The sequence below is a fragment of the Cryptomeria japonica genome, chromosome 4, assembly GCF_030272615.1.
Source record: "Cryptomeria japonica chromosome 4, Sugi_1.0, whole genome shotgun sequence".
NCBI classification, from domain to species: Eukaryota; Viridiplantae; Streptophyta; class Pinopsida; order Cupressales; family Cupressaceae; genus Cryptomeria; species Cryptomeria japonica.
In genome coordinates, this window is record NC_081408.1 from 108,943,223 (window position 1) to 108,963,552 (window position 20,330).

The 20,330-nt window shown below is 37.5% G+C and overlaps 1 protein-coding gene across 1 annotated transcript in view; it reads left to right on the plus strand.

The window, feature by feature from the left end:
• Positions 1–20,330, plus strand: part of LOC131874916 (trifunctional (S)-stylopine synthase/(S)-nandinine synthase/(S)-canadine synthase-like) — a 47,077-nt gene that overhangs the window by 15,671 nt on the left and 11,076 nt on the right. Inside the window, exons 2-3 of the mRNA XM_059218871.1 lie at positions 18,255–18,773; positions 18,870–19,565. Of these exons, the coding sequence (XP_059074854.1) occupies positions 18,255–18,773; positions 18,870–19,565 (1,215 nt within the window). The remainder of the gene's footprint in view (positions 1–18,254; positions 18,774–18,869; positions 19,566–20,330) is intronic.

Consider the following 20,330-nt stretch of genomic DNA (forward strand, 5'->3'; position numbering starts at 1 on the left):
TGCTATCCTGCAAATTTGAGCGAAAGTTGACGGGACGATGGCGCTCGGCGTGCACACGATCCTCCGAAAAATCCGCGAAACGAAGGGGGATCTGTTCATCTCTGCACAAGGATTCCAGATCTTCAATTACAGTCGCGTACCTACAACCTACACACAAAAAAGCAAAGACGATTGGGGGGTTAGGGCGGTTTTGGAATTAACCAAGAAATGAGAAATGCTGTAAATGTAAATGATTGTAATGTAAACAAGTACTGATACCTTGTTGTAAGAATGTTTGTATTCTTACGTGCGAAGGTGTAAATGTTGTTGTATGTTGTATGTTGTATGTTGTATGTGATCTCCTCTTCAATGGTTGAATCCTTGTCTTGAATGCAACACTTAGCCTTGAATGGAGACTTAGAATGATCAATTGCTTGAAGGAATGCTTGAATGCTTGAATTCTTGAATGTTTGAATATCGCTTTCGCCTTTTTTCCATCTTACCAAAATGGGAGAGGAAATGTAGTTTATATACTTGTCAATTAGGGTTGATAGACTGATTTTTACGACCTTAGGCTGACCAGGAAACATTATTTTCCAATTTGCAAACATAAAGACCCGAGACCCAAAAGAGACTGGGCCCAAAAATAGGGCCAGGGACCAGGGCGCTGGGCGCCATGGTCCTGGGGGATGAGGGTGTTGGGCGCCCTAGTCCTGAAGGACCAGGGCACTGGGCACCATGGTCCCACCTCCAGGGACAGCAGGGTGCAAGGAGGATAAGGCCAGGGTGCTGAAAAATGCAGTTTTTGATGTCATGAACAAGTTTCGGGGTCTCCATTCAGGTTCAGTGTTGCGTCGCCATCGTGAAGACCCAAATGAGGTTGAAAATGCAAGTGTCACAATTTTAGGACACTACATTTAGCCCCCACTTTAGCGGGAGTATAAGCGTACGCTCATACTTCCGGTAAAGTACACCAATCCCCCAGTGGACTAAGGATCTTACGACTTTGATTGACAAAGTAAAAGGGAAGATCACGATGGAGAACCATGACTTGTCAGTAGTAAGGTTCCCTCACTATGAGTCATGTAAGAAAAATACCAAAAATTTTCAAGGCAAAGCTAAGTTTGCCAAGAAATTTTCAAGTATCCTGAAGGGATAGATGGGATGTATGCCCCCCTACGTTAAAGCGATTGCACACGCCTCAACAGGGGTGATTGCTTTAAGGTAGTGATACACATAAGAAATGAGAAGGGAAAGGAGCACGTTATCACAAAGGTTTAGCCCCCAAGTGTGAGATAAACCCAAGGATAATAGACACAAAACACAAAGCACGAGGTGACTTCACTTTCCTCGAGGTCAGTATGCTATATGATAATTCATGTATATCATATGTATGTATGCATAATTGTTCTTCATTCCCCAATCAAGGAAGGTCACCTAGAAGAAGGGAACACATGTGTCTTTTGAGTCAACATGAGAGAGACCAAAAGAGATCTCAATGCTTTGCATCATCCTCAAGTAGACAACACTAAGGACAACAAATAGAAGAATGAGAATAACACATAGAAGAAGTAACAAAAGAGAGGAGGAGAGAGTCTGCTATGCTAATGAAACTAGTCTAGCATGTCATCCACCCCCCGATCTTGCTGATCAATATTTCGGGAAGGCAGGAAACACGCTAGAGGAGGAACATCCAACATAGCAAATGGAGCTATCACAAGATCCAAACAAGGGTTATGTTCATGTTCCAAGCCATGTTGTTCTTGTCTAGGAGCTAGGATAAGTGCTTTAGAAAATTCGTTAGATAGATGGTTATCAACATCAACAAATTCATATTCACTATCAGAAGCAAGAGAAGTAACATTTTCATCATGAATAACATTTTCATCTATATCATCATCAATATTTATAAAAATAGGATCTTTAACTCACACAGGATCAAGACCATCATGCATCTTATGTTTAGGAGATTTTGGAGAAAATGGAATAATGCTAGTTGAAGGTGTTTTTGGGGATTGTAAAGTTTGAGAAGCAGCTACCTGAGCTCTAAGATGACGCTTTCATCGGCGTTCACGCGTAGAACGATTTCGTCTAGTCTTAGTAGGAAGTGGAGAAGATTGAGGAGGAGGAATGTTCTCATCCTTATCACTTGGGTGTTTAGGTTGTGGTCTCTTAGGCTGGATAATAGGAGAAGATGAAGGTCTCTTCTCTCTATAAAAGGAAGGAGGAGGAACTGCTCCGTACAAAGGAGGAATGTTTGGTTTAGGAAGGAGACCAAGTCCATCATGACGAGGAGGTATAGGTCTACTTTTAGAAAGTTTATTAGGCATAGACATAGTCACATCCATAGGAATGGGTTGGGAATCTTCTTGAGGAAAGACATTAGTTTTATCTTTCAAAGGAAGAACTTCCTTCTCAAGAATGATAGGAATGTCAAGTTTGGGTGTTCTAGGTTCACTTAGAGATAGGATCATATCTGTTTTCCACTTTTGATAAGATTTGAAAAGATGATCACTTCGCGGAGGAAGAGATTGGAATTGTTTAGGCCAAAAATAATCAATAGGAACACTAGAAGTTCTTTCAGATTGTTTAAAGAGACTATGATTGACAATAACAACTTCACCATTATGGGGAAATTTCAAACATTTATGAATAGGAGAAGCAATAGCTTTCATGGAAGATAGCCAAGGATAGCCTAGCTTCACACGAAATTGTTCGGAAGATGGAATAATAGCAAAGCTCACATCAAGGGATTTGTTATGAACTTCAATAGGTAATGCAATAGAACCAATTGCAGGAGAAGAAAATGCATCAAATAATTTCACAATCACATCTGTTTTGTCATAGATCACTTGATTCAATTGCAAAGTAAAAAGAAATTCTTTAGTAATAACATTAACCATGCAAGAAGAATCAATAAGCACTCCATGGTAAGGTGTATTCTTGACTTTTGCAACTATGTATAAAGGACCATCAGGTGCCCTGATAGTTTCACTAGAATCAAATGTGATGGAAGGTTCTTTAGGGTTTTCTTGTTGCTCTACAAAGTTAATCACATTCGGAGTCATAGACACAAGACCATCAGATGAGAAAGAGGAATCATTAGTCTCAATCACATTAGAGGTATGAGAAGGTAATGGATCAGTAAAAATATGAAGATTTTGGTTAGGAGGAGCTACAGATGTGTTGCCTTTATCATTCACTCCTAAAACAGAGATAGTATTATTATCAATCAAATCTTGAATTTTACCAATTATTATCAATCAAATCTTGAATTTTACCCTTTAAAGCAAAACATTTTTCAGTATCATGCCCAGGTTGACGATGAAATTGACAAAAAGATTTGTTATCAAAATAGGGTGAATTAATCTTTGTAGGATCAATTTGCTTTACAGGAGGGAGAGTAAGCACATTTTGTTCCAATAACTTATTCATAATACTATGCAATGATTCATTCAAAGGAGTAAACTTTCTTTCTTTCTTGAAAAACTTAGAAATAGGAGGCACACCTGATGTTGCATTCACATTGTTGTTGATGATGTTTTCATTGAATTTAATGGACTCTCTGTTCGGTTTAAACTTCCCAAATGGTTGTTGACTACTATCACCCTTATCACTCGGAACCATAGGATTTGCTTGTTCCATTTGACTCACAGTCAGTTGATAATTGTGAAGAGTTGCACACAACTGTTGGAAAGAAGTAAACTCAGAAAACAGAAGTTTGTCTCGAATATTTTTTTGTAAATTAGAAATAAAGATTCTTTGAATATCATTGTCAGGAACTGGAAAAAAAATTTGAGCACACAAATGCTTATATCTACCAATGAAATCAGTCACTTTTTCTTTAACACCTTGTTTACAATGCATTAAATCAATCAAAGTAACTTTAGGACTTATATTGTTTTGAAATTGTTGAATGAAAGCATTTGCAAGTTGTTCGAAAGAAGAAATAGAATAAGAAGGCAATGAGCAATACCATTGTAGGGCTTTGTCTCTTAATGTTCTAGTAAACAGTTTTGCAAGCAACCTTTGGTCATAAGCAAAATCGGTACATATTGTTTGAAAAGTCTTAACATGTGTTAGAGGATCACCTTTACCATTATAAAGCTCCAAATGTGGGATTTCAACATGTTTAGGGGGAATAGCTCGAACAATGTCAAGAGAAAGTGGGCTCGCAACATCAAATGTGGGCACACTAAACTTAGATTGATTCATAGAGGGAATTTGTTGCTGTAAAGAAGAGACAGTTTGTGCAAGATTGTTAATGGTCGCTTCAGTCGAAGAATTCATATTAGATGTGTTAGATTGTGATGGAGGTATTATGTTATTGAAAGAAGGTATTGATTGAGAGTAAGGTGGCGGGACACTATGATAGTTAGTCATACGAGATGATTGGAAAGGAGGAACACTACAAGGAGGAATGGAATGGTTAAATGAATTGCCCCCTTGCGCCAGGTTCATTTGTGGAGATGTAATAGGAACACTCATTAAAGGAATGAATGAAGAAGTTGGATTAAATGAAGGAAGAGGGTTAATTGAAGAGGAAGGATTGCCCCCATGACTGGTGATCATAGGGGGAATGTCTTGTATAGAAGTAGTCATTATGTTTGATGTAAAGGTAGGTATGCTAGCAATAGAAGTTGTCAAAGGAATAGAATGATTGACTTGAGTAGGAGGTTGTGTATAACCCAAAGTTTTAGCACAACTCTTCATAGGCATCACATTCGAATCTACAATGTGTGCAATACCATGCAAAATATCAATTCCATTCTTATCCCTCTGAACCATACGTTTTAGGCCCTCAATTAATGAAAGAGCTTGACTATCAGGATACTCTTGAGACATCCATTGCTGAAAATCATCAAATTGGTTATCCAATTTCGAAAGTTGTTCTACAGAAACCTCATGGAGAGCTTCTTCATCATTAGGAGGATTAGAGGAATTACTCGTGTCCTCGTTAAAAAGGCTATTCAAATTAGGTTCCATCTCCTCGGTAATTAAACCTTGGAAAGACTTAATTCTAAGGCTTTGTCTAACGGGAATAGTGTAAGTAGGGCTTATTGTTGTAAAACTCATGCACTAGAGAGGGAGAGAAGCTTTTGAATTCAGAGATAGCAAATTTCAATGAAATCAGCCAATCTCCTAGATTTAAGCTGTTAAATGCAATCACGACAATCTCCCGAAATTTCAGAAAAAATGTCAGGGACCGTGGCGCTCGGCGTGCACACGGTCCTCGCAACTTTTTTCGAAATTTTTAGGGATGAAAGTTATGATGATTTTAAAGCTAATCTGAAAAAATTGAGTGATTTTACGATCTGTAGATAGGCTAAATTAAAGTTGCAATCTCAAAATTGAACCCTACCAAGATTGTTGAAAAATGCAAAATTTGAATTTTGAAAAAGAGAGGGAAACTAAAATTTTGTATTTTATGATTTTAGAGGGAATACTAAGAGCAATGCAAGCTTTGAAATTTAAAAGTTGACTCAATTTCACGCAAAATTCAATTTTGCAAGCGGAAATCAAAGTTGGTGTAATTAAACACTTAATTTCAAAAGTCACAAATTGCAAGAATTTGAATAAAGCACTGAAATTTCGAATGAATGGCAACACACTTTTCAGATTTAGGATAGTAAGAAACACAATTTTGACATGAATTTCAATTTCAACAATTTTTGAATGATTAGAAGCCTTAATCCAAGCAATTACTAGACCAACTTTGACTTTAATTTTGAAAGTGTTAGAATTGATGAAATCAGCCAAAATTCTGGATTTTAGCAGAAAAATACAGTAAGATCTAGCTCCCGAAATTTCGGAAAAAATGTCAGGGACGATGGCGCTCGAGGTGCACACGGTCCTCGCAACTTTTTTCCAAATTTTCAGGGATGAAAGATATTGTGATTTTGTTGCAGAATCCAAAGTTACAGTTGATTTGGAGATGTTTTGATCAATGAAATTGTCGGTCAAAGGTTGAATCAAGAGGGTTTTCAAAATTAGGGTTTTGACACTTAACCACTTAATTTTCAAAATTAAAGCACAAATATGAATTGATAATTTGCAATAGAAGGGTAGATCTGAAACAAGCATTAATAATTAAACATTTCACAAGCTCAATTACTAAAAAGAAAATTTAGGGTTTTTATGCAATTAACCTCTAAAATTTGCAAAAGATCAAACACGGAAATGTAATTAAGGAATCCAATTTTCAGATCTAACCATGAATAATCAGAAAGGATGTTCACGTCGGGTTCACCAAAATGTAAAGCGGAAAATCGCGATCAAACGCTAAGTGTTCCCCCCACCACTCCGAGGAGATGGGAAGGAGGTCACTAGGGTTGACGGTTTTCACTTAGGGGAGACTTTACATTCAAAAGAGGGGTTGAAACCCACAAGATCCAATCCCACACAATGCAAGATTGGATTCTAAATGAGTTTCAAGGGTTGTGACAGCAAGGCTACCCTCTTTTGTAAAGAATGTAGATAGAAGGATTAAGCTAGGAATGCATGAAAAGTGAGAAAGATTCACTTATAAACAGAGATAGCAATATAAGATGAAGCTACGGACCTGGAATTAGTAGTAAAATGTCGAGATGATGCTATCCTGCAAATTTGAGCGAAAGTTGACGAGACGATGGCGCCTGGCGTGCACATGGTCCTCCGAAAAATCCGCGAAACGAAGGGGGATTTGTTCATCTCTACACAAGGATTCCAGATCTTCAATTACAGCTGCATACCTGCAACCTACACACAGAAAAGCGAAGATGATTGGGGGGGTTAGGGATTGGGGGTTTGCCCTTAGGTCAAACCCCGATTTTGGAATTAACCAAGAAATGAGAAATGCTGTAAATGTAAATGATTGTAATGTAAACAATTACTGATACCTTGTTGTAAGAATGTTTGTATTCTTACGTGCGAAGGCGTAAATGTTGTTGTATGTTGTATGTTGTATGTGATCTCCTCTTCAATGGTTGAATCCTTGTCTTGAATGCAACACTTAGCCTTGAATGGAGACTTAGAATGATCAATTGCTTGAAGGAATGCTTGAATGCTTGAATGCTTGAATGTTTGAATATCGCTTCCGCCTTTTTTCCATCTTACCAAAATGGGAGAGGAAATGTAGTTTATATACTTGTCAATTAGGGTTGATAGACTGATTTTTCCAACCTTAGGCCGACCAGGAAACATTATTTTCCAATTTGCAAACATAAAGACCCGAGACCCAAAAGAGACCGGGCCCAAAAATAGGGCCAGGGACCAGGGTGCTGGGCGCCATGGTCCTGGGGGACCAGGGTGCTAGGCGCCCTCGTCCTGAAGGACTAGGGCGCTGGGCGCCATGGTCCCACCTCCAGGGACAGCAGGGTGCAAGGAGGATCAGGCCAGGGTGCTGAAAAATGCAGTTTTTGATGTCATGAACAAGTTTCGGGGTCTCCATTCAGGTTTAGTGTTGTGTCGCCATCGTGAAGACCCAAATGCGGTCGAAATTGCAAGTGTCACAATTTTAGGACGCTACAATAAGTAAACATAAAACTGAACTCATAAAATGCATCTACTATGCCTGATAGATTTCTGGTTCAAGATTTGTCTATTCTAGTTCTGATACCCTAAACCCTTACCGAAATAACCTCTTACATAATCAACATTTCTTGCATTAAAATTATCTCTCCCTCACTCATATTACTTTACATAATCTCTTACATTTACACAAAATGATCTAATCAACTGACCTATATACCTTTACAATCCTTCATGCCTTATGTTGGCTTACATAGATAATTATAAAAATGAATATACATGTCGGCTCAATTACATATATATATAAACAAAAAAATCAATTGTTGATTGTTGGATCTCCCAAATGATGTTGACCTCCTATACCAATAACCTAATGAAGTCATGTTGGTCTGCAATGCCGGTTCCCAAAGAATTCCTCCTACTGGTGTAGATACCTATCAGTGCTGGTGTCGGTGCCGCGAAACAACCAAACCAAGATATGAAAGCCATAACATGTTTCCATCAATGAAAACATATTGAAACCAATAAAATGAGTGTCAATTTCCAACAATCTCCCCCTTTAGCATTGATGGCAACACTCATGTGAAAAATGATACTAGTTTCCATCTACCGGTTTCACCATGAGACTGCCTACCCTAAGCTAAATATCCATTTGTGATCATGACCTGAATAAAATACTCCATACCTCTCGATGTCAACAATATATTTTTCACCTATACCTCCCCCTTTGACATCAATGCCAAAAAATACCAAAAATCAGGACGAAGAATGAAAGACTGTACAAAGAATGTCCCAAAACACCTTACTGGAGCTAAATATATTTGAAATTTTTTGGATAGGCTTTCTCCAAAAGATCTAGATAGGTTTCCCATCCTGATTTGAATGTCTTGGAAATAGATACAAGTTCATTAAGCATGTGAGCATATGACTCTTTATCCTTAAGTTCTATCAGTGTGGGCTTACTAACCATACTGATACACTCCTTCTTATGTACACTTAATGAGTCAAATTGGGGACTCACCAATCTTCTAAGTTCTCTAGCTCTCCTAATGATTTTATCTTTATCCCTCTCAAGAGCTGAAATTTGAGCTTCCAATACCAAAATCTGACCATCAATAGATGTAGTCAAAGAATTTGAACCATCAAAAGAATTGGCTATACCTACAATCTTCTCCTGAGTATCCTTAATCCTTTTATCTAAATCTATTGTAAGTAAACCTGTATTGCAGCATACTATATAAATATTAATACATTAACTTAAGGCATTATCAATCAACTTCAACTTATCATTAATCTCTTTCTTCTCCAACTCAATCATTTGATCAAATATTGCTCTCTTAGCTTGTGTAAACCTCTCCAATGCTCGTCGGTTTGATATCTATTATAAAGATTGAAAGTCCTTAGAAATGTGCTCTGTGATTGCTTTAAGCTTGTCGAAAATGGGCTTGCTCCTTTGTCAAATTTGCACTCTGGGACAAGTCTAAGGGATTGATTGATCAATAACTCCTTTTTCCACTGATCCTTCCTTCATCATCTTCTATACAACCATCATCATGAGCTCAGTAGAACTCATCTCGTTTATTCTTTTATGTTCTACCTGTGAGGTTTCAATTGATAACAATGATCATGCGCTCACTACCGGTTCCCTGCCAGATTCCTCTTTCTTCTCCTCTGATGGTTGATTAACTTTTCAAGCTTCCTCTTTTGCACTAGTCACTTCGCCACTTGGTGTAGTATCAGTTAATGTTGGTTCTTCCTTATGAATTGTGTCCTCAATCTGTACGTTCTGATCTAGAGGACTATTGTCCTCAACATTAGTAACATGTACACTCTCTGAATCTACCAATATCTCAACATTTGTCGGTATCACTTATGTGTCTTGTACATTAGATTCTACCAGGGGCTCAATATACAATATCTTAATATCCTTCAAAATTGTAGATGAGGTGCCCATTATACCTTTACCTTTCCCTTCAACCGGGATGTCTATAGTGTTAGTTTTAGCTTTTGGTGAAGTGTAGAAACCAGGGTTTTTAGCAAAGAATTGAACCCATGCCTTGTGGGTCTCCTTGATTATCTTATTAATCCTTCCTAACATAAGAATAACTATCTTGTGCTTGGTATGAAAGATTTTTCTGTCTACAACCTCAAGTGTCCTATCCAACCCCTCTGGAGCAATGGATCCACAGGTAGTTAACAACTCATGAATCTTTATCCGCTTGTCCTCCTCCATAGTTGATAATCTTCTAGCATCTAAGTTGTAATATAGTTGTGTCGGTATTTTCTTCTCAATTTCCAATAAATCTTTCTTATATATATCCAAATATAATAAAATTGCTTCCTCAACTTCTCTTTGCTCATCATCATCTAAATGCTCATAATAAAATTGTGCATTTTTCAACATATCATCCTTAGTTATTTCATCTACCAATTTTGCACAAGACTTAGGTGGAATAATAGTTACATTACCGGATACCATTGCCAGGTCTGTGTCATCCATCTTCTTTCTTCTTCCAGTACCATATGGAGCAGAAGGTGTTTCCTTTGGAGCTCTTTTCTTTGTCGGTACCTTAATTGTAACCTTCCTAACCAGTTGCTTCCTAGCTTCCTCCTTGGAATCTTCACCTTTCTTCCTCGATACCCTCTTGAATGCTAAGGGTGTGGCATCTTCAATTCCAGAGTCTGATGGAATAGGCTCAATAAAAACTTCAGGCTCTTCCCTCTTCCTTCCTTTTTCTAGAATAACATCCATTAATGCTTTGATATCGTGAGATACTTATTCAACAAATGTGTTGGCCTTGCCTTGCTGTTTCTCCCTTTCTTCCTATTAAAATCAGTTTGAACCTCTTACTTCTTATGTTCTACAGTACCAGAGGATTTCTCAGCTTCATCAATAGGTGCATCAATTAACGTCTTTGCATAAGTATCCAAAATCTATGCATTTACTTCATAACCCATCTCTTCAATCCATATCTTTCAAGGTTTGACTACTTTCATCAAGGTTTCATCCTTTTTAACAATGAAGCATATCTCAGTTGATTATTTCTCAACAATTTTCTTTGGAACCCTTTCTCTAGATTTCATAGCCTTTTGGAATGCCTTGAAGTTACCCCAAACCTTATCATCTCGCTAACTACCCAATGTACCAATAGATTGTTTCAATTGTCTTCCTACTGGGATATCAAATGCCCATTGTCTCTTCCCAAAATTTGGAGCTTCATTAATGAAAAATAGAATCAAACGGACAGTAAGATTTCCATACCAGAATGTCCCCTTCTTCTCTCCTTTGATATTTCCTAGGTTAATTAACAACTCATCTAACATCCATCCATAGAGGTCTAACTTCTCATTTTCCCTTATGATCTTATGTGCGACATAAATTCAGGAGCTAGAAATAGAGTTAAGACAATTGGATTGAGTTACCTTGTATCTAATAATCATGCTACCAAATTTGATGTCTCTATCAATGATGGTGCTAACCCTCATCGATCGTTGGTCCAAAGTTGCACTGGTGAGCTTGTTAACCTGATCATTAGAAATCTTCTTCTCCGGACGCTGACCAATCTGCGACAAACTAGTGATAGCCCTGATGGCCTCCTTCGAGATCTTGTACTGCCTATCCAACTAGATGAATTCTCCATGCACTCTTCTCAATACATATCTGACAATTTCTCATCCTCAAATTTGGGAATATCCAGAATGTCGGTAAACCCTAGATCCTCAATGTGCTTGTACTCGGGCTTGATCTTTCGAGAGTCTCCCATCAACTCACTCATATACATGCTTTTAATATCACTGGTACCCAGATCCTCAATGTGCTTGTACTTGGGCTTGATCTTTCGAGAGTCTCCCATCAACTCACTCATATACATGCTTTTAATATCACTGGTACCCAGATCCTCAATGTGGCAGTGAATATATGCTTTGACGTCTTCCACATATACAACTCCTTCGCGAACATGGGAAAAAGTTCCAACTGTATCATCCAAGGTGGCAATATGCAAACATGGTTTGAAAATAGGCCTAGGACGGTCCTTAACCTCAACAAAAGTAGGATTTACAATAAAACTAGGTTCAGAGGATGATCCTACTTCTATGATGAAAGATAATTTTGATAAGTACTTGAGAAATAGTTGTCGGTGAAACCCTAAAGAACTCTTCCTATCGTTGATAAAATCATTGAAGAAGATATCAGATCAAACTTAATTGCCTTAGACTCACTCTAAATTGGTCTGAATGCAAGGTGAAATGAAATGAAGTGGATTCAACCTTTTAACCTCCAAGAAACCCTGATCCGTCGTTGATATGAATGACTTTCGATGAAAGATACTGGATCTCGATCGAACATCTCCATGTTGGATAAGCATTTCTAATGTCTGGAAAATTTTCTAGAACCTCTTCCTAGGGCCTAAGAAGTATTATCATGAATTTTTCCTACCTCTAAGGCATCTGCCTCGGTTACTGGATGACCTTCCTACTAGTGCAGGAGCAACCTCCTATGTCGGTTGAGTAACTGGAGCATTTCCATCTATTGATTGATCATCTGACTTTCTAACCCATTTCTTGATATGATCTTGTCAGATTTCATTGGCCTTGTCTTTTCCTTTATCATTTGATACATCATTGTTAACCAGTGGATTTCTTCTTCTACATAATTTTAGGTATGTGTCCAACCTTGTTGCATGCACAACATGTAACATTTTTCTTTTGAATTGCTTTGCTAAAACTGGTATAATTGCTTGACCTGCACTGATTAGCCATCTATCCAAATTTCCACATGCATAACATTTAACATTCATTCTGCAATCTTCTATCTTATGACCATACTTATTACATTTAGAACATTGACCGAGAGCAGAATTATAGTTCAATTTGCTCCATTTCTACATTGCCTAGCCATGTGACCAAATTCATTACAAACAAAGCATCTACTATTAAATTTGTAAGCATTAAGTTACCTTACCAATGTTTTCTAGTTTTGATCTTCATTTGTAGTACCGGAGCTCTGACCTTGTTCAAATCCAAGTCCACCGGAATCTCCATTCTATCTTTGACTTTTCAATAACTCGTCAAGTTATGTTGAACTAGCATTGAATTTTTCCTTGTACTCACTTGCAATAGCCAGATAATATCTTAGAATTATCATTTGTCTTTCAAGTTCTTGTTCATTACTTTGGGATTGCACTAAGTCTGTTCTCAACATATCATTTTCATGAACCAACCAGATGCATTTTTCGGATCTATCTTTCAGAGATCTCCCAAGATTTTCTTCATTCATCTTCCAGTCTTCAATCTCCTTTGACATTCTCATAGTTAGGGCTTGCATTTCATTCCTCATGACCATGTTCTCCTAACTCAACTTTTGACATCTTTCATTAAGGGCATCTTTCTTATCATTATCTTTATTTTGCAAAAGTTCCTTCCTCCTAGCTTGAACAGATGACAACCTCTCATGTAGGATAAGAATGAATTTCAGAGCAGAAATCAATTCATCTTGTGACTTCAAGTTCTTCATCCTTTCAGCATCATAATCTTCAAGTGCTACCTCAAGTTGCTTCTTCAAACGCATTCCATGGATTCCAGATTCAAGATCTTCCTCAAGTTGTTAAACTTCCTCCGAGGCACAAGGATCTGATACCAATTGTTGGAATCCAAGAACACTGAGAGGGGGGGGGTTGAATCAATTTTCTACTGAAATATACAATTTTAATCTTTTTATGACATGCATTCACCAACTGGTAAACAGATACATATAAAATTAAAAGAAGTAAAGCAAATAATAATCCAATCACACAAAAGCATACCATAACATGAAGAATTATGCATGTAAAACTTCAAAGAGGAAAAACCACGACGGGATTTGTGACCCACAATATCAATCCACTAGCCATATGAAAAGATATTACAAACTATGGGGGCCTGCACATGCAGGAAGGCTTACAGCCTAGAGCACACTTCTCATCACAAAGGAGTCTCACTGACTATAGTTACTTTGAATAAGAAAACATAAAATTGAACTCATAAAATGCATCTACTATGCCTAATAGAGTTCCCGTTCAAGCTCTATCTATTCCAATTCTGATACCCTAAACCCTTACCAGAATAACCTCTTACATAATCAACATTCCTCGCATTACAATTTTGTCTCTCACTCATATTACATTATATCATCTCTTACATTTACACAAAATGATCTAATCAATTGACCTATATACCTTTACAATCCTTCATGCCTTACGTCAGCTTGCATAGATAATTACAAAAATGAATATACATGTGGGCTCAATTATATATATACATAAACATCAAAATCAATTGTTGATTGGCAGATCTCCCACACGATGTCAGTCTCCTATACAGATAACCTGATGAAGTCATATCGGCCTGCAATGCTAGTACCCAAAGAATTCCTCCTATCAGTGAAGATACCTGTCGGTGCCGATGCCGATAAACAACTAAACCAAGATATGAAAGCTGGAAAATGTTGTCATCAATGATAACATATTGAAACCAATCAAATGAGTGTCAATTTCCAACACCTTATCCCCTGGGGCCCAAGGAGTGTGGGGGATTCGAGCTAAGAAATCATATGTGGCAAAAATAAGGCACTTGGTACCAATCTTGTTTGGAAAAATGGTGTTATAGCCCCAGTTGAAATGGGTCAGAATCCTTAATGAGAAATATCTGAATGATAATCCAGACACTAATATCATTAGAGTTTGCAATCTACCAAAAGGATCTACGATGTGGAATTTCATGCTAGAATGTAGACCCGTCATAAGCAGATTTCTATCTTGGGATATCCATAATGAGGAGAAGGCTCTTTCTTGGGAGGATTCCTAGTGTGGCATGCCTCACAATGATAGCTTGATTGAAGGCAATAAAATTAAGCATTGTTTTAAAACTCATTGGGAAGACAAAGTTAGGGACTATAAAGTCTTCTACAATAGGGAGAAACCATCGGTTAGGTTTGGAAAGACCAGTACACTACTTATCCTGAAGAAGGAGAAGAGGGAGCTTTCCAGGGTGTTGGAGGAAAGACAAATTAACTTCAGATCTCAAGTAGATAAATTGATAGGGATAGGATCCAAAAATGGGCAATATAATGTCAAGGATGGTTATCACTGGATCTCGGGTGGTTATGAGCACCCCAAAGTAGAGCTCCCCCTATCCTTATGTTGGGATAAACTTTTTGTGCCTAGAGTAGGCACATTTGCCTAGGCAGCATTACAGAAAAGGATTTTGACTATGGAAAGATTTAGGAAAATTGGTTTTGAGGGTCCTTCAAGGTGTGCCCTATGTAAAAATGAGGAGGAGCCAGTGGACCACATATTTGTCAGATGTTCCTTTGCATAGGAATATTAGAGATGGATGTGTGCTAAGTTAGGATGGATCTTGGCCCTTCCCAATGATATAAATAGTTTATTCCAAAGTTGGCCAACAAAAGTGAACATAGGTCTTCTAGTATGCCTTTGGAAGATCTACCCCTCCTTGTTGATTTGGGAATTGTGGAAAGAACATAAAAGGAGGGTCTTTGAAGGAAAGGAAATGTTGTTGATATCCTTTCAAAATGAGGTTGAGGTGGCGATAGTGGAAGTAGTGAACCAAAGAACTTCATCAGTTCTTTCAAGTAATGAAATCTTCACTAAATGGGATGGAAGGATAAGATTCAAATGGAATAGGTTGACGGTTCCTACCTTCATTAGAGCTGGATCTAAGTCAAGCATCAAGCTGAGACAACAAGTTATATGGCTTGCTCCTAAAACAGGGTCGTTTAAACTTAATTTTGATGGGGCTTCTAGGGGAAATTCGAGACCATCGAGAGCCGGTTGTATAATCAGAGATTGGGAAGGAAAGATAGTAGCCCGACAAGTAATACCCCTAGGTTTTAATACCAATTTTTTTGTTGAATTTAGTGTTGTGATTGCAAGTCTCTTATTATGTAAAGAAATGAACTTGCAAAAGATTGAGGTGGAAGGGGACTTGGCCATTGTGGTAAATTTTGTAAGACTGAAAAATACACCGAATTGGAAACTACGATGGACATTATTAATAAATAAGTGTGTCTCTAATCAAAGTACTGGTAGTTTCTATAGATTAACATTTTTATAAATCCCCTTTCTTGGCTATGATTGTTACAGTGCGAGGTGATTTTTCTTTGTCTATGTTTTATTCACTTGCCCCTCTATATTGGTGTCATGTGGGTAGGTGCTAGTTTAGGGTTCTAGGGTCATCATCAAAATCTGGTATATGTAAGAGTGTAACTCTACTTTGTGCTAGGCTAAGCGTCCCCATAAAAACCCAAATCATCTAAGCATATAGTTCTATCATGTCCCTATTCTAGCTCTAGCTAGAAGCTATTAATTTGTTTTGTCTCACATCTTGTGAAACTCGATCCTCTCACCTCCTAGTGATTTTTCTTTTTGCCACGCTAGCATCTTTGTTATGGGTTTGGTCCCTTTCTCATACCTAATCAAAACATTTTTATAAATCAATAAATGCTTTTAATTAGGAACACATCCATTTAGATTCAATAATAGAAAACAAAACCACTTTCAATATTTTGGGTGCACTATAGAGAGAGGAACTTTTTATCCTATGGGAGAATATCCTAAGTTATATGGTACACTTAATTCTATTTTTGTTGATTATTCTTGTTTTTCTTTAGAGTATGATGATATTTTGACTTGGAGCTGTTATCCTAAAGTGATTTATTTTGCATCTAGTAGATATTTAAAAAAGAAAAGTACATCTTTGGTGACTTTCATTAGTAGAAAAAAGTCCAAAATAAATTTGGTTGGTCCAAATAACTGTTTTGTGTTTTGTTGTATCGTCAAATTAAGTGTCTTAGCTAGGATAACATTCAAAAGATGGGATTTCAAGGATCTTTTAAATATGTTTTCTACAGGGTCGATGAGGAATTATTGTCTAATATTGTCTTGTAGTACCACATTTTTTAGGGGGTCTTTGGAGGTAGTTGTGGAATATTTAGAAATAACCCTTATTCATGATTTTTTTTGTCTAAATTATGGGCTACTTTAAAATTTTGTCCCAATTTTGCCTCTATTTTGTTGGTTACCTAAGATATTGGTCCTATCCTTTAGAAAATTTAGTTGGAGGGGAATCAAAAAATCTTCTAAGGGTATTAGAGTCTCATTGGGAATCTTTATGAAACAGTTTAGAACCTTTAAAATAATCTTTAAAAACAAAATTCTATTTTTGTCAAGTCGTTTGGTTAGATCGATTCTTGTAAATATTTGTTGAAATCTTATCATAATGTTAATATGTTTGGCACATGGTCATCTCCCCATATAGGTGTCTTTTAAATAAATAATAATGATTCTTCTTAGGTTAATATTGGTGAAGCTAAGATTGGTGGCACTAGGTATGATAGCAAAGGTTTTGGTTCCTTCCTTTTTCTCTTCTACTGTAGCATTTGATACTAATAATCAAATATAAGCTCATACTATCTTTGTCGTATTAGAGAAAGCTTGTGATTTAGGCTAGAAATAGAGTATTTGTGAGATAGATTTCGTTATTTAAGTTTCTCTTTAAACAAAGGGAGTTTTGACGACTCTTCTTGGTATTTGGTATATTATGTGGCACACATTCTTCACCTTTATCAAATCACAATTCCATCTCGTTTTTTCATTTTCCTTGTAAATAGAATGTTGTCACTAGTTGTCTTATCAAATGGGCTTCTAAGGCTAGTCAGATATGAAAATTTCCAGACTAGGAGTCCCTAACGTCTAATCAGCTTCATAGTTTGTTCAATTTCTTTAAAATCATTTGAGTTGATCATTATTATTATTATCGAATTTCTATGCTTTTTATTTTCTTTTAATTCTTGGTGGTGGAAATATAAAGATAAATATCTATAGATTTTCATTCTCTTATTTTTATTAACCATTAATAAAATTTGAAACACCTCAAATAATATTGTTTTGATACTTTTTATTTAAAAAAGTATATGTATATATATATTGATGGAGGTCCAAACCTCTGAGCACGACATCCCAGCAAGGGCATGAAGCCCGCGAGCTACCAGCCCAGTGAGGGCCTTCACAAAGTATTTCTTTCCACCCAATACGGGGGCACGAGCCAATAGGCTGAACCTCTTCGGCTAAGAGCCAAGGACTGAGGGGTATCCATTCCGCCAAATTTGCCCGGGGCACAATCCCGACCTCATCCCTTATGATGTCAAAGCCTTGCACTCAGCAAGACTTGATCTTTGATGGGTTCATTTGGAGCCATTCAACTTCACCAGTAGACCAAAAGCCCATTGACAAAAAAACAAAAAACAAATAAAATTACTTTTTTTTTGAATTCAATTTTATATTCAAGAATAGAAAGCTAAAGTGTTTACAGCATTGGGGATGTCGTTGCTTGAATGTCGATTAGGGTTTTTCCATCTCCCCCAATATTCGAAATTTGGTTTTAGCTCACGGAAGCATTCGGTAATTCAGCTATGGTTAGAAATTAAACAATTCCACAATATATCCGTGTTCTAATAAATTGAACTTTTATGCCAAGAGAAACATCAATCGCAGCTCTAAGATAACCTGTGATTGTAGCATGGATAATATACCGGGTGGTAGTAATTATATTGAGGTCCTCGTGGGACGAGGCACTGCCCTGTTACTTCTTCTAACTTTACCATTTTTACATGTGTTATTGCCTTAGGTTGTGACTTGCTGTTAACAAGGAAGAGGAGTAAATGGCCTCCTTGTCCTCCCAGGCTACCGTTATTGGGCAACCTTCATTAGATAATCAAAGGAGTCGACTTTCTTTCGAGCCTGACAGATATGGCCAAGTCATATGGCCCTGTAATGACCGTGTGGATGGGGCCATTGCCTACTGTGATTCTCACCGGCCAAACTGCACTCTGGGAGGCGCTGGTAAACCAAGCATCCAATTTCGCAGATCGCCCAACGATTTATGCCCTGCAGTACACCACCGCAAACTTTAAAACTACCCTTGCTTCTCCCTGCAATGAACGTTGGACTCAGCTCAGAAAGCTTCTCCACAACAATGATCTCAGTCCCTTCCACGTTGCAAGCCAGAGCACTTCACATCAGGCATGTCTCGCTGATCTCTTCAACACCTTAGCAATGGAGAAGGAGGCAAAAGACCGCGTGGTGAGGCCTTTGCAGGCCTTGAAAATGATGGAAGTGAGGTTTTTAGCCCGATTATGCTTTGGCCCTCATTTCCAAGACCAGGGTTTGCTAGTCATGCTGAATGAATTAGTTGCTGAACGTATTAGGTTACGCGATGAAAGAGATAATGTTCTGCTGAATTCATTTCCTTATACTCGCTACTTTATTCCTTCGACAAAAAGAGCTGTGAGGAAGTGAAAGACTCTCCGAGCTGCTATTCTGCAGCTGTTTTTGCCTTTGATTCAATTTGCTCGCAGTGATCGGGTATACTTCAAGCAGAGTGCTCCCGATTGCTATTTGAATTGTTTGCTTTCCGTGGGCGAAGAAGAAGAAGATGAAGAGCACAAGTTAAAGTTCTCCGATGAAGAAATAGCCTTAAACATGTTCGAGCTCTTTTTTCTCGCAGTAGACAGCACCTCCACAGCTCTAGAATGGACTCTCGCTTATCTCATAACCCATCCTAACATACAAGAAAGGGCTTATCAGGAGGTAAGACGAGTTGTTAAAGAAAAAGAAGGTGAGTTGTTATGTTTGAAGGATTTGGGGAAGCTGCCATACTTGCAAGCTGTTGTGAAGGAGACGTTGAGAAAAGAGTCGATAGCGCCGCTTGCAATTGTACACCAAACTGTGGAGGAGTGTAAGGTGATGGGCATCACTATACCAGCGAAATCATCAGTACTTATAAATCTGCACAGTGTCTGCAATGATCCTGTAGCGTGGAAAGAGCCTCATCAGTTTATTCCGGAGAGATTTCTTGGCAATATGGATTCCGACAAGGTGAGAATGTGGTATCTACCGTTTGGAGCAGGAAGACGAGTATGTGCAGGAATGGACCTTGAAAGTGTGTTATTTTTTAAGAGGATTGTCTATAGATTGTTGAATGCAAGGAAGAGAGATATTATTGAAGTAACTTATGATGAGGTAATTTTCTTGAGTCAAGTCAACTAGGATTGTCTCCCTAATCATAAGACAAGGTAGACGGCATCTAGCCCCAACCATCATAAGGAGCAATATTCTTGGGCATAAAAGGTTGAGAGCCACACTAACATTATGAATAGGATCCATTCTCTCATTGACTATGCTCACACCTCATAAGATAGCTATGTTGCACTTATGCCCTCATTACGGAGAGAGAAAACCATGTGAAACTCTACCGATAGTGCATTGGGCATTCCCTAATAGTCCAACCTCTCCTCAAGATAAGACACTTCAAGGATGTCTTTTTGAGCTTGCACTTGAATCTGCATAGGAGTATTAGAGAAAATCATGGCTTTAGTGTACAATGAAAAATAATAACTACCAAACGAATAAGAAAAAACCGAAGTATTTCTATCTTTAAAAATTTTGAAAAGAATTTTTATTCTAAAACACTAAAAATCTACATAGATTCATGTGAGAGAGAAGACTATAAAATTTGGTATAGAATGCTCTATACCATACACGATTTGGCTAAAATTGTATCTACCCAAAATCTATGAGCTTCAATGAAAACACAAGAGAGATAAAATATGAAACAATATTACCTTTTTAACAAGGATGCAAAAATTATACAATGATCATGGATTAGGGTAATAAATATAGATTAAAAATAGAAATAGAGCTCCTTGGTTATATAGACCAAGGTTAGATATAGGAATACATAAGATTATTTCACATTCCTTAATGTTCTCACTTGGGACATAAGGT